At 40.7% G+C, this 14,527-nt stretch overlaps 1 protein-coding gene across 2 annotated transcripts in view; it reads right to left on the minus strand.

The window, feature by feature from the left end:
* fras1 (Fraser extracellular matrix complex subunit 1) overlaps nt 1-14,527 on the minus strand; it is a 423,924-nt gene that overhangs the window by 215,895 nt on the left and 193,502 nt on the right. For both annotated transcript variants that reach the window (XM_048599246.1, XM_048599242.1), the window contains exons 7-10: nt 9,520-9,603; nt 8,442-8,543; nt 5,898-6,089; nt 2,100-2,189 (exon numbers count right to left, since the gene is read on the minus strand). In XM_048599246.1, coding sequence (XP_048455203.1) covers nt 2,100-2,189; nt 5,898-6,089; nt 8,442-8,543; nt 9,520-9,603 — 468 coding nt within the window. The remainder of the gene's footprint in view (nt 1-2,099; nt 2,190-5,897; nt 6,090-8,441; nt 8,544-9,519; nt 9,604-14,527) is intronic.

A 14,527-nucleotide genomic window follows, 5' to 3' on the forward strand; every position in this document is an offset into this window, starting at 1 on the left:
TAGTTAACATGGCTTTGTGTGTGGGAAATCATGTCTCACAAACTTGACTGAGTTTTTTGAAGAGTTAACAAAAAAGACTGATGAAGGCAGGGCCATAGATATTGCCTACATAGACTTCAGCAAAGCATTCAACAAGGTTCTGCATAGTAGACTTGTTAGTAAGGTTAGATCATACGGGATGCAGGAGGTGCTAGCCAACTGGATACAAAATTGGCTTGAAGGTAGGAGAGAGGGTGGTGGTGGAGGGTTGCTTTTCAAACTGGAGGCCTGAGACCAGCGGTGTGCCACAAGGATCGGTGCTGAGTCCACTGCTTTTTGTCATTTATTTAAATGATTTGGATGTGAAGTTAGGTGCTAGGTTTAGCAAGTTTGTAGATAAGACCAAAATAGGTGGTGTAGTGGACAGTGAAGATTATCTCATAGTACAATAGGACCTTGATCAGATGGGCCAATGGGCTGAGGAGTGGCAGATGGGGATTAATTCAGGTAAATGTAAAGTGTTTCATTTTGCTAAGGTAAATCAGGGCAGGACTTATACACCTAATGGTAGGGCCCTGGCCAAAGAGACCTAGTGGTGCAGGTGTACAGTTCCTTGAAAGTAGACAGAGTGGTGAAGGAGGCGTCTGGCACGCTTGTTTTCATCAGTCAGAACATTGAGTATAAGAGTTGGAAGGTCATGTTGCAGCTGTATAGGACATTGGTTAGGCCATGTTTAGAATACCACGTCCAATTCTGGTTACCCTTCTACAGGAAGGGTGTTGTTAAACTTGACAGGGTGTTAATAAGATTTACAAGGATGTTGTCAACACTGGAGGGTTTGAGTTATAGGGAGAGGCTGAATAAGCTGGGGCTATTTTCCCTGGAGTGTCGGAGACTGAGAGGTGACCTTATAGAGGTTTATAAAATCATGAGCAGCGTGGATAGGATGAATAGCCAAGGTCTTTTTCCTCATTGTGGTGGAGTCCAAAACTAGAAGGTATAGGTTTGAGGTGAGAGGGGAAAGATTTAGAAAAGTCCTGAGTTGTAACTTTTTCACACAGAAGGTGGTTCGTGTATGGAATGAGTTGCCATAGGAACTGGTGGAGGTGGGTACAATTACAACATTTAAGAGGCATCTGGATGGGTATATGAAAAGGAAGAGTTTAGAGGGATATGGGCCAAATGCTGGCAAAAAGGAACTAATTCAGATTGTGATATCTGGTCAGTGCAGACGAGTTGGACCGAAGGATTTGTTTCAGTGCTCTATGGCTTTTACTACGACCAGAAATCCAGATGCTCAAAGTCCAGGAAGCAGTTGCAGGGTTCGATGGTTGGAGAATATTAATCAATGCAGCAACCTACTTGTTGCCACCACCCTCAACCCAATCACCAGCAATAATTGTGCAGTTGAGCAAAATGCTATGAGAAGGCCTCCTCTATTTTTCCACAGGAACCTCTGTCATCCACCTGACATCAGCCTTTTGGTTTAGTCTCGAAATCTATTCAGTCCTCGGTGTGATTGACTTTAGTTGGGAGTCCTCCATTCTCAGTTCTGTCTCCTCCTTTGAATACTTTCTACTGGACACTCTACCTGGGTAATCCTGGCTCTGAACTCTAAGTTTTACCTCTCTAAAACAGTAGCAAAACCATGTTAAGAGGAGGAGGAAGGGGAAAGGAGTCGCATACTTAAGGCATCTTTTGTTGGCTGCTGCCAAAATCTGGATTTTTTATAAGTCAAATTCCTTTCTAAACCTCTGGTGATAGCCCCAGCGCTATTGGAAAGTCTCAATCCTTGTCTTCGGGAATTAAAAAAGGAATGAGTGAATGTCCTGAGATATGTCAAGTTCCAGCCCAGGCCTGCGAGTTCCAAATATAGCCAACAGCTTTGCATAAAAGCACATTAAAAACAAAGAATATCAAGAGTTTTGCAGGCCAAATCAATGGAGTTTGTGCATTTGACTTACATAGTCACCTTGGGTTTAACAAAGTAATCTAACTATACCTTCGCTAGATGTGTTTTACTACAATTGGTTAATATGCATGCACATAACTATACTACGATCGAAACAGCCTCCATTTGGTTTTATATAAGCACACTATACATATTGAAAGGGACTCACCTCTTTAACTTGCTGTTTATAAACACAGTAACTGCCAACTGACACACATTCAGGACAACATTTTCCAGGTAAGTGAAGCAACTCTTCACCCTGCAGAAAATAAGAAACGCTTTCTCAGATCAAATAACATTATATCACAAGTGTGAGAATGTGGACTGGCTAAGAAACACATTAATATAAATTATTTAAGCCCAAAATCCTCACAGCTCTGCTTCATCACATACTGTAAACATCACTAAAGTAGGTCACAACAGCATATAGGCAGGATAGGTTTTGATCTTGGTTTGGGTTAAATTTTATTAAATGAACTCTAGGCACAGAGATACCACACTGAGATGTTCAGTGTTGGGTGAGCTGAGAGTAGAATGTTAATCACTGAACAGGTGCCAAGATATATTTTGAAGATGTTCAGAGTCCCAACGAAAAGGAGACTTCAGTGTAATGAAAATCTAAACAGATAAAGAATCTGAAATCTAATCTTGGACTGATCAAGCATGTGGAAAGGTCAAAGAACAATTAACATAATATTTTGAATGAATAATTCCAAGGGCAATTGGAATTTGGTCCATGTTGCCCATAATATGTTTGAATATTAACCCTGCATGTTTACATTGTATCTGCATGCACTGGGAATGCACTTACCTTACATAATTTACCATATAAAAAGGGATAGCACATCAGATATAGGAACCATTAAGTAGGTTTGATGTAGTCTCTTCGGACAGCCAGAAGACAATTCATGATAGCTAACTATTTTCTTGTCCAAGTGTGCAAGTAACATTAATCTCATAACTCTTGCACGTTTGGCTGGTGTTAGTCAATTGATAAATCAAGATTATCAATTCAACATCTTTTAATGTATTGAATTCAAGGACCTGAATTGAAATGAAGGATAAGGTTTCTCCCAAACCCGAATGGAGCTACTCAAAGTAAGAAATTGGCATAATTTAAATTGTTGTGGTGAGGAAGCCCTGCCAAATAAGATGATCATTACCCAGCAAAAAGTCAGAGCAACACGCTATCTCTGCAGCCAAATGTTCTTCAATGGCTCAGGAAACAATTATAAATCAATCAACTGTGATTGAATACTTTTCCTTCTCAAGGTGATGACAGCTCACAACAGTTCAAGCCTCTGTTGGACCCTAAAAGGGTACAATGGGCATAATTCCCAACTTAGTGCCCACGAATTCAGGAGCAGGTTGGGGGTGGCAGAACTAGGGCAGAAAACCCGCAGCCTTCCAACTGTAGCCAAGTCTAGATGATCCAGAGAATTGAACCGATGTTAGTTTCGAATTCCTGCTCCCTTACAATCATATTGTGTTTCTCTCCGGTGAGTATTGGCTGTTCAAATATAGAGCCCTTTTCTCTAAATATGGCCCAAAACACAATGTTCCAGTTTAAAGCTATCCCCAAGGTACTGAAAACAACAAATCCGGGAGATCACAGCAGGTCAGACAGCATCCATGCAGAGAGAGCAAGCTAACGTGGAGTCTGGATGACTCTTCGTCAGAGCTGAAGTGAAGTGTGCAGGAGGCAGCAGTTATGCTGCAGTGTTTTTTGGGAGAGGGGTTCGAGGGTAGACTGCTGGGGAAAAAGGATGTTGATAGTTCAGACTAAGTGATCAGAATGTGAGAATGGCAAAACAACAGTGTGTCTAACTGCCAGTCTTGAAAGAACAGACAGTCCCACGGGATAGGGAGGGGGTGGATGGAGAGGACATGGTGACAGAAAATGTAACAAGTAAAGCTCAAAGAAAGGGAAGGCATGGGAATTGGTTCACAATTTGAAGGTGTTGAAATCAATGTTAAGTCCAGAAGGTTGTAAAACAGCCTAGTCTGAAGATGAGATGTTGTTCCTCCAGTTTGTGTTGTGATTCATTGCGGCACTGTAGCGTGCCAAGGACAGACAAGTGGGCATGCGAGCAGGATGCTGTGTTCAAATGACCGGCTACGAGAAGGTTGGAGTCATGCTTTTGCACGGACCGGAGGTGTTCTGCAAAGCGGTACCCAGTCTACATTTGGTTTCTCTAATGTAGAGTAGGCCACATTGGATGCAGCAAATAGACAAGATTGGAGGAGGTACAGGTGAAACGCTGCTTCATCTCGACTCGAAAAGTTGGCTTGCTCTCTCCATAGATGCTGCCTGAGCCGCTGTGATCGCCAACATTTGTTGTTTTCAGTACAGATTCCAGCATTTGCTCCTATCTCCAGAGTACGTTGGAATTAATTTGCACAGAGATGATCTCAAACAAGTAGCTCATATGTTATCGGGCTAATATATTTGCTTGCCTACGGACAAAAAAAGTTCTGCAACTCCCCTCCAAAAGCATTTTTTGCTATGGATTGCTTCTGGTATCAAATTATAGAAGATACTTTATAACTGTTCTTGAAAGATCTTCCTTTGTTTATTTAACAATGCTTTTGATAAACCAATTATGAAGTTCAAGAGGGGGAAGCTAATCTAAAGTCAGCTGCTCCCATCTATTCTTACCAAATATGTTGTAGAACTCAAGAATGTCTTTTGGATACGATTCATCAGGATTTCTCTGTCCAACATCAAGTGTACCTGTCCTGAATCTACATGCCTGAAGTTAGACCCTTCTTGGTTTTACGGAGAAGCCACTAAATGAATAGTTATTGTTTAAAATAATAAGTTTTGGGTCTATGCAAATAAAATCAAATTCTTTAGGTCAAAAGACACAGGTTTTCATAAGCGTCTCTCATTTGTATGATATTCTTTCAACTAAGTTGATAGGTAGGGACAGCACTTCTCACAGCTAGGTTCACTGCACCCTTTGGAGCACCTTAACCTCTATTAGTCCTCATTTTTACCCATCTCCCACTTGTGGTACCTACTGGTTGTTAGTGTGCATCGGAGGGCACATCTCTGTAAATTACTTTGAAAGGCAGGGCAAACCAGGCTTCCTCCTCTTACGAATTTAGAAATTGGTCCACCTTGGATGGCAAAGACCGATTCATGTGAATTGATTGGATGAGACCATTCTAATAGCTAAGGTCTTTCTCCAAGGTTTGGGGAGTCCAAAACTATAGGACACAGGTTTAAGGTGAGAGAGCAAAGATTTAAGAGAGACCTGAGGGGCAACTTTTTCACACAGAGGGTGGTGCATGTATGGAATAAGCTGCAGGAGGAAGTGGTAGAGGCTTCTTGATGTGTACATGAATAGTCATAGAGAATTACAGCAAGGAAACAGACTCTTTAGTCCAACTCATCCATGCCAACCAGATATTCTAAATTACTCTAGGGTTTAGAGGGATCTCAGCCAAATACTAGCAAATGGGACTGGATTAACTTAGATTATCTGGTCGGCATCGACAAGTTGAACTGAAGGGTCTGTTTCTGTGCTGTGCAACTCTATGACTCTAAGTTCCAATGACCTTGAATGCAGTGAACGCAGTGGAATGTGTAAGACACAAGACACAGATCACATCTTGGTTACCCACAGGATCTGATGTATCTCCAGTGGTCTAGACTCATATTCCATTGGCCTAAGGTATGTCAGGGCGAGGGTCGACGATGTGCAAAGTCTCCCTCAATTCACACACAAGTCATCCTCATCAGTTGTTGGAAATGGACTTCTTCACTTCAAAGGATGAATGACATACCTTCAACTTTACCTATTAAATTTACATGCCAGAGAGCAGTGAGGCTGAAATATTTGAGGAGCTAAGTTTTAAACAGGCTTTTTACAGAAGAAATGCAGTTTTTTCACAAATTATCACAAAGCCACACTTCCATTTTTCTCTATCAACAATAACATAGGAGAATGGGTTCCCTTACCCATGAGCACTCCACTCTGGCACATTCGGCAGTCTGGCAGATGACCTGTCCTCTCTCACACATGCAGAACTCGCAGTCAGTTACACTCCACATCTCTCCATGATACCTGGTGACACCTTCATACAGACAGCTCCCTTTCCCAGACACACATTCCTCACAGCAATGCCCAGGTCTTCTGATTTTATTCAGGCCCTGTAGAAATTAATATTAAATATCAAGTGGAGGTTGTTTTTGGAGTTAACAGGTATGCTGGAAGGACAGTGTTTGGGCCTTGTGGAAGGTCATTCCTCCTCCTCCTGACCCATAAGCTGCATTGGAAAGACGCTTAACTATGTTTCCTCAAGATCCAGGAACACTGTCCAGCCAGAATTAACTATAAAATGAAATTAAAACATGAGACACACATCCGCATTAAGTATTTAAATTAGCATCTTTCCTCCTGGAACTGAATTGGTCACTCACTCCCAAGTCAGATATATGCAAACGGTACATGATAGAGGCTCAAGATAGATTGGATTCACATTTGAAGTTGATATTACAACATGCCACCCAAACCAACCCACCCCATTTCTTGGGACTAATATTTTGGCTTTCTTGTCACCTGATCTCTGAACAATAATGAAAAATTATAGACTAATATTGTCTTCACTGCCTGTATGTATTATATTTTTACATTTAGGTACATAGATCAACAAAAGAAAACAGGATCTGAATTCCGTATTTGAACAGAAGAATTAATCTTGACAATGACCTGAGAATATTTTTCATTCCTGCTTTTAAACCCACTTCCCAAATATTTTAACCATAGTTAAATGTTGTTATATTATAGGCTGATTCCTCGAAGTTAGCTCTTTTACATTACAGCTGTAACAGAGTATACAATTAAAAACATATATTTACCAGTCACAAATAAGCACACAAAAATTGTTACCTTCAGCAGATTCAAAATACTAATTTATCATCTACCCTTAAGAATGGGAAGCTGGTTTTAATTACGTTCAGGGTATGCAAACAGCTTTAAATGGAAAGTCATTCAGAATTTTAGTCAGAGGTGTTATTTTGATGGAATGTGAGTTCCTGGTGCCCTGTACAATTTCAAACTTTTGTTTGGACTATGCTTTTCCCTTTGTACTTCAAGTCCTTGAGTTAAACACTGCAAGTTAAAATTGTATGTGCACAATACTTGGAAGGGTTCAATAACAGCACCCTTATCTCTTCACACATTCTTTGAAAGACCCACCTACACATACAAATACGTGGGCCTTCAGGGCAACAGAAAAGCTCTTTGACAAACATACACATATCCCTGATTGAAATTACCCTCCACATCCCACATATTTATGGAGTTTGCATGGTATATTTTGGGAACACCTAAAAATATTATAGATCTTCAATTACATAAGTTGCATGCATCTGCTGGGTTAGCCATATCAAACAACAGGTGGGAATGTTTAACATTTGCTCACAGCCAAAATATGCCTTTAATCAGTACTGCAAAAACTTGTAGTGTGTGTGAAGTTTACGCACCCTACTGCTCACAAAACCTTCAAACGTGCCGCAAGACTTGGCCGGTTGATGTGAGAAGAACTTTTATGAAGTATAATTTATGGGAGGCAAGAATCCTACTGCTCATAAAACATAAAAAGGTTACATAAGATCAGCATTACACAATAAAATGCATCATCGTATGCACTGTCAAAGTTGTTCTGTAACTGCTGAAAAGGAGGACTGACCAGACATTCATCTTTTGTTGAAGTGGCTGTACTGGTGTGTTGAAAATTTGTCTTTAATCCAATTTCCAAGAGATCCAAATCTGTAAACCAACATCCGGTATAGATGTTGTCAGATTCAGCTTTCTTAAAGCAACTGCAGATTTGTCAAACCAGGTTTTCATAGGTCTACAGATCTGTCATCAGTATAGAGGAGATAGCTTTAGCAGTATAAATTCCAAATGGTGGTTTAATGACACTGTTTTGGTTTGGATTTAACAAACCAGTGTCAAATTAAACTGAACAGCTGAGATACACTTGACTTCTCACCACCACAGACTCAATTAACCTGCTCAAAAATAATGAGTGTACATAATTGGAAAATGCAAATTGAAAAGTAAAGGTACTGTTCAAATTGTTATGCCTTCTAACTTGGTCTCACGGGAGGTGTCCCAATCAGCCACTGTAAATTCAGCCCTGTTTGCGCAGCATAAACAGGATTTGTGTTCATCTTCTGCAGATATCCCAGCTGAACATTTGGGCATTTCCTTACTATAAGAATTTTGCCGGTGAGCTTGTTCACCCAAATGATAGCGAAGTGATGTTTATGCATATGGAGACAAAATTTCCTGCTTCTTGTCCTGGGCATCTTGAATTGCCTGGGTGCTGCTGTAAAGGGGACTTAGCCCACCAACGTTCAGGTGAGCAATCTAATGGGCAGATGATATATTTTTCTAACCTAAATATTCTTTCCATGCTACACTGAAGAAAGTCTTCTCCGTGCTACCCGACAGACAAAGATGGGATTTCTTCCATGTCGTTGATTTGCAATTACCTTTTCACAAGTTAATGATGGACATAGCTGCACATGACATCTAATTTCACCACGATCACAAATACAGCTGGTGCACTCATTCTTCTTCCACTGATCGCCATGCTGAAGAAACAAAGACCATATCATCTTAATAAACACTCTGGACATAAATTATCCACGAAATAGCTTTGCTGAATTATACAGAATGCAAGCAATTGACAATTAAGCAATTCATGAGGATCAGAAAGTGCTAATCTACTCTCTGCCAAACTCAAACAGATGTGTGATTAATCAATGGCAAATAAATTGTTTGGGGACACTTTGATACATCATATCTTCCAAAGTATTCAAAAACATTTGTGTTGCAACAGATTCTGGTTCTCACAGTGACCTCCCTGATTCAGGTGAAGAAAACAGCAAGCAAGAGGGAACAGCAGGGGGATGTGGGGAGTAAGTGAGAGGTAGGGACAAAGGAAAGGAAGTTGTGATTGGGAGAAGTGGTGAGTGGAAGATGGGATGAACAGAAGAGTGATGGAGGAAAGGAGCCTGTAGTGTAGGCAGGGAGCTGCGAGTTAGTGAGCTGCAGAGTTCACAAAAGTCAGCAAATTAAAGAGTTGGGAGAAGCAGTAAGTTCAAAGAGCTAGAACCAAAGTTCAGAAACAGTCATACTGGACTCAAAAGGCTAACTCTGTGTCTCTTGCCGCAGATCCTGCGAGACTTGCTGAGGTTCACCAGCATTTTCTTTGTTTTCCTCATGCAATTAGAAGCTTGGAACGGCAAAAAAAAATATAAAAGCATAGGAATAGCTGACCCTAGTGAGTAAATTTGTCAAGGCTCAACTCTATATAGCGGTATATAATTGCAAATCTTTATTTCTTTTCCTTCTTTAAACAAACAGCCTTATCATGTTTATTACATGGTAAGGCAAGCATGAATGCCAAAAGAGACGTCTAAAAATCTGATCCAAGCCACTTTTAAAAGAGATACCACGGAACATCAAATAGCAGCTTATCACAGTGTCAGACCTGGAACTTGGCTCTCAAGTGAAAAATGGATCTTAACTCAAAAATCTGAAGTTGCGAAGTAACTTCAAGGTTACCTTGTACCGCTTCGCTGCCAATGAACAGGATTTTGGCAGACATTCAGGACAGCAGTTTCCAGCGTGCATTACAACATCTTCATCCTAAAGTTAACAGCGAGGGAAAATGATAAATTATAAGCACTGTATAATCCATTGCTGAAATTGTCAATATATTAATACTTAAATTCTAGAAAATTAAAATAGGAATTTACAGACAAAGGGACTGTTGCCTGATGGAAAAAGGATTTGGTTTCACCTAATCTCATTCTATTATCACCCTGTATTTCAATTCAAGTTCCGGATTTACAGCATCTGCAGTTCTTTTGGTTTTTATTTCAATTCAAGTGTTGAATTCTTCATAGCAACCCAACTGCCTGACACTGGAAACTTTCTAAGTAACATTACAAGTATTTCTATTGTCTCCAAATCCTGTCTCAGAGGCTTGTTCTCCCCTGTGCATGAATTCCAATGCTTCAGACCAAAACTTCCTCATTCATGTTAATTCCTCCCTGGTCTTGACAGGGGCAAAAAAGTAGGAAACAGAAGCACTTCTCATTTAAAGCAAAATGCTGTTGTTGGAAACCTGGAAGTATAAACAGAAAATGGTTTAAATATTTAGTTGGTCGAGCAGCATTTGTGATGAGAGAAACAGAAGTTATTTCAGGTCAAAGTCCCATTCCAATAAATTGTCATCAAGCTGAAATGTTAATTCTATTTTTCTTTCCAGAGAAGTCAACAGACCTGCTGAACATTTCTCAAATTTTCTCTTATTATTTTAGTACAACTCATCTTCTTACATCTTTTAAGTATTGCAGTGGCATTCACTGGATTATCCATCTCAGCTGAACATCCATGGCAGCCTTAGAGAAGTGACACAAATGGACACTTTACATACAAATTTATTTCGCAAATTGCCAATACTAATGCATGCCAGTTTAGACAGTTGTTGTGGAACAGTAAAACTTGTTGGAACAGAAACGAAGGTTAAGGACAAAGGATACTTTTGTAGGCCAGGAGAATCAGGAGTGCCTCACTGGACTGCACGAGAAATATTTCAGACAGTGCTGATCCAGATATTACAGCCCCCGCATCTCAAGCTCAAAACCTCCCTAGGTGACTTCGATCCTAGAGCGTGATCACAGCCCTGCCCAAACTTCACAGGGCAGCAGCTATCTTATGCCTGTTCTGGCTGAACAGTTACACAGCAAAAAGGCCAATGAAGTCTGGGTGTTAATATTAAGTGGAATACCCTTGACAATTCCAGGACAGGAAGTCTTGTGCCTTTTTCCGGCTTACCACTCTGGAATTAACATCGGTTGTAACTTCTACCAATCACAATGGATGAGCTTGAGAATCCCGATGGAAGTTTGATCTGTATCTCCACTTCACTCCTGCTCAGATCAGAAATTCACCATGTAGAAAATCTTCAGTTTGAACTAGACTCAACATTCCATGTTGATGTGCTGACACACTATCTGAACTAATTTCAGTATTATTTAAAAATGAGATAGTTGAAATATATCACAGTTTAATATGGATAGAAATGTGTAACGATGAAGGATGTCACAATTAACTTACATTTGTTTCTGACAGATTAAATACAGAAAATTCAACCTGAATCTTGAGTGGTTTCTGTGCATACAACAACATTAAAAAGAAAGTCCATCAAACTTGCCAACCTTGCAGATTACATTGAATTTGTACTGCCACCAGTCTTATAGTCACTTTACAGAATTAGGAGTACATTTAAGGAAATTATAATATGTTTAGTTCATGTTAAGTTTGTGTAAACTAGAATGGAATTTTCCTGAATTCATTCAGGAGTTGGGAGCATTGCCGACTGAGCCAATATTTATTGCCTATGCTTAACTGCCCTGAAGATGATGGTGGTGAGCTGCCTTTTTGAATAGCTGCAACAGTTTGGTGTAGGTGCAATCACAATGCTACTAAGGAGTGTCAGAATTGACCCAGCAAGTGAATATTTCCAAGTCAGGATGGTGAGTGGCTTGGAGGAGAACTTGCAGATGATGGTGTTACCATGTATCTGCTGCCCTTGTCCTTCTAGATGGTAGTGTCATATGTTTGGAAGGTGCTGTCTGAAGACTATTGGTGAATGTTTGTGAAATAACCCCACAGAGGCTGGTAACCCATCACCAGGGTACGCTTTATTTACTCGTGCATAGTACCTGACCCACTCAGAGTTAGCTCTCAGAATGAACAGAACATCGTGGGTGGCACAGTGGTTCAGTGGTTAGCACTGCTGTCTCACAGCACCAGGGGTTCGATTCCACCCTCGGGCAACTGTCTGTGTGGTGTTTGCACATTCTCGCCGTATCTGTGTGGGTTTCCTCCCACAGTTCAAAGATGTGCAGGTTAAGTGGATTGGCATGTTAAATTGCCCATAGTGTTCAGGGATGTGTAGATTAGGTGGTTTAGAGGGGGATGGGTCTGGGTGGGATGTTCTGAGTGTTGGTGTGGACTTGTTGGGCCGGAGGGCCTGTTTCCACACTGAAGGGATTCCAAAAAAACAAATCTAACCCTCCTGTTTATATCTCTCAGCCAGGGCTCCCCGATTGGACCAGGTTAACAGCTCCTATCTCATTCTATGAGGTCCACCCGGCAGACCTCATTACAATCACTACAGTCTGCATTGCATCTTGTAGATGGGACATATTGCTGCTACTGTATGCCGGTGGCACAGGGGGTGATTCTTTGTAGTGCCAATCAAGTGGGCCACTGTATTAGATGGTGTTGAGCTTCTTGAGTGTTTTTGGAGCTGTACTATTCCAGGCAGGTGGGGAGTATCCCATCACATTCCTCATCTGACTTACTGGCTTGTACTTTCTTTGTGAACGTGCACTTGTATGGAAATTTTTCTTCGGAAAACCGTCCTGCTTTCCTTTATCCAGACAGAATAGGTTTTTTTTCCACCTCAAATTGAACAGCTTTACTTGCTGTTACAACAGCAGCATTGTCACCCATTGGAACAGCAGGATAACCTGGCTCATACAGCCACCATTAGTAGCACTGCAGTCTCATTCCTGCATGGTGAAGCTGCTCCTTCTCTCTTTAGTTTTCCAGAATTATAACTAACTTACAAGTAATCTTGACAAAACTGGGGGGTAGGGAGGTCTTATAACTAGGAGCTCTGCCAGGTGAATTGTTCAAATGAAATATAAACATATGCCCTTATTAAGAAAGGCTTCATTTCCAAATAGAATAATTTTATTTTTAAAGGGTCCAGTAAAGACTAACTATAAAAGCATCAATAATTGAACAATGGTAAACATACTGTAGATCCAAGAAATATTGAAGAGCAGCACTTGGATGTAACTTTGAAAGGGAAAGCTTATTATTTATTTAAGCAGCTTCAATAAAGATACGTATTCATTTGCAATGTTCTTTAATCAATCAATACAGCCCTAGCTAATGCAAAAAATATGCTATACTGTATTGTGCAGAACAATTTTATTCATGTCATTTCAGCCATATATTTACATATCCCATGACAATGTGATGGAATCCAGAACCAAAGCCCAAGTCTAATCAGTTTGGAGAACATCATTCTGTCTGGCTTACTCTCAGCTGAAACGAAACCATCAACTTCAGCACTCTTAAAAAAAGACCTTGAACTTCAAGCTACCATGCCAAATTGAACTGAATTACAAACTCTAGATATATTGTTTGACTGTGAGCCCAGCTTCCCTTTTGCTATCGCGTTCATTCATGGACGCCATGTTCTTTTGATTCCAAAACATCACTCACTTTTGTCCCTACCTCTCCCTTTGTCATTGAAACCTTAATTCAAGCTTTTAACAATGCAGACTTTTTACTAGATTTCTCTAGTCATCATTTTCAAACTTCACTGTCTACAAGCCACATAGAATGCCCGAGTTCATACAACAAAGTCCATAAAGCATCACTCCTAACTGAGCTGGTTGAGTCCTAACTGACATAACTGCTAAATTGGCTCGGCAGTACTTGGTGAGGAAAAAAAAAGGAAAAATATTCTTGACCTCATTGTCACCAATCCGCCTGCTGCAGATGTATCTACCCTCAACAGTATCAATAGACGCTATCATCACAGAGTCCTTGTGGAGTCCACGTCCGGTCTTCAGATTGAGAATACCTGCACCTCAGGACTGAGCACCCATGAGTAGCAGCAACTCAATCTGCAATATCATTGCCTGGCATATCCTCCACTCTACTAGACCATCAAGCTTGGCGATCAGTCCTCCCTCAGCGAGAAGTTCTGGAGGGCTGCACCAAGCATACCTAAAAATGAAGTGAAGCTATAAAACAGGCTTACCTGCATGCCAAACAGCATAAGTGATAGACAGAGACTGATCAGAGTCCTGCTACATCCAACTGTGAGTAATGCTGGACAATTAAACAACTCACTGGAAGAGGAGGCCTCCCACACATCTCAATCCTCAATGATGGCAGATTCCAATACACCAGTGCAAGAATCAAGGCTGATGGATTTGCGATAGTGCTGAATTGATGATTCATTTCTGCCTCCTCCAGAGATCCATAGCTTCACAGTTGCCAGTCTCCAGTTAATTTGATTCACTCCACATGACATCAAGAAATGGCTGAAGATACTGGTCACTGCAAAAACTATAGATCCTGATAATACTCTAGCAACAATACAAATAATTGCGCTCCAGAACTTTCCTCATCCCTAGCCAAGCTGTTCCAGTTACACTCCAGCTACAACATTTACATCTACCTGACCATTTAGAAAATTGCCTAGTTATGTCCTGTGCAGAAAAATACAACCCCGCCAATTACTGCAATACCGTGTATCTTAAATCATAAATAAAGTGCTGGAACCGAGTCATCAACAGAGCTATCAAACAGCAGATGCTCAGGAATAATGTGCTCTCTGATGCTCATTTGGGTTCTTCAAGGCAACTCAGCTCCTGACCTCTTTACAGCCTTGGTTCAAACTTGGACAAAACAGCTGGACTTCAGAGGTGAAGTGACAGTGACAGCTCTCAAAATCACGGCTGCAATTCAATAG

This window comes from Rhincodon typus, chromosome 1, assembly GCF_021869965.1.
Source record: "Rhincodon typus isolate 14 chromosome 1, sRhiTyp1.1, whole genome shotgun sequence".
Lineage (NCBI taxonomy): Eukaryota > Metazoa > Chordata > Chondrichthyes > Orectolobiformes > Rhincodontidae > Rhincodon > Rhincodon typus.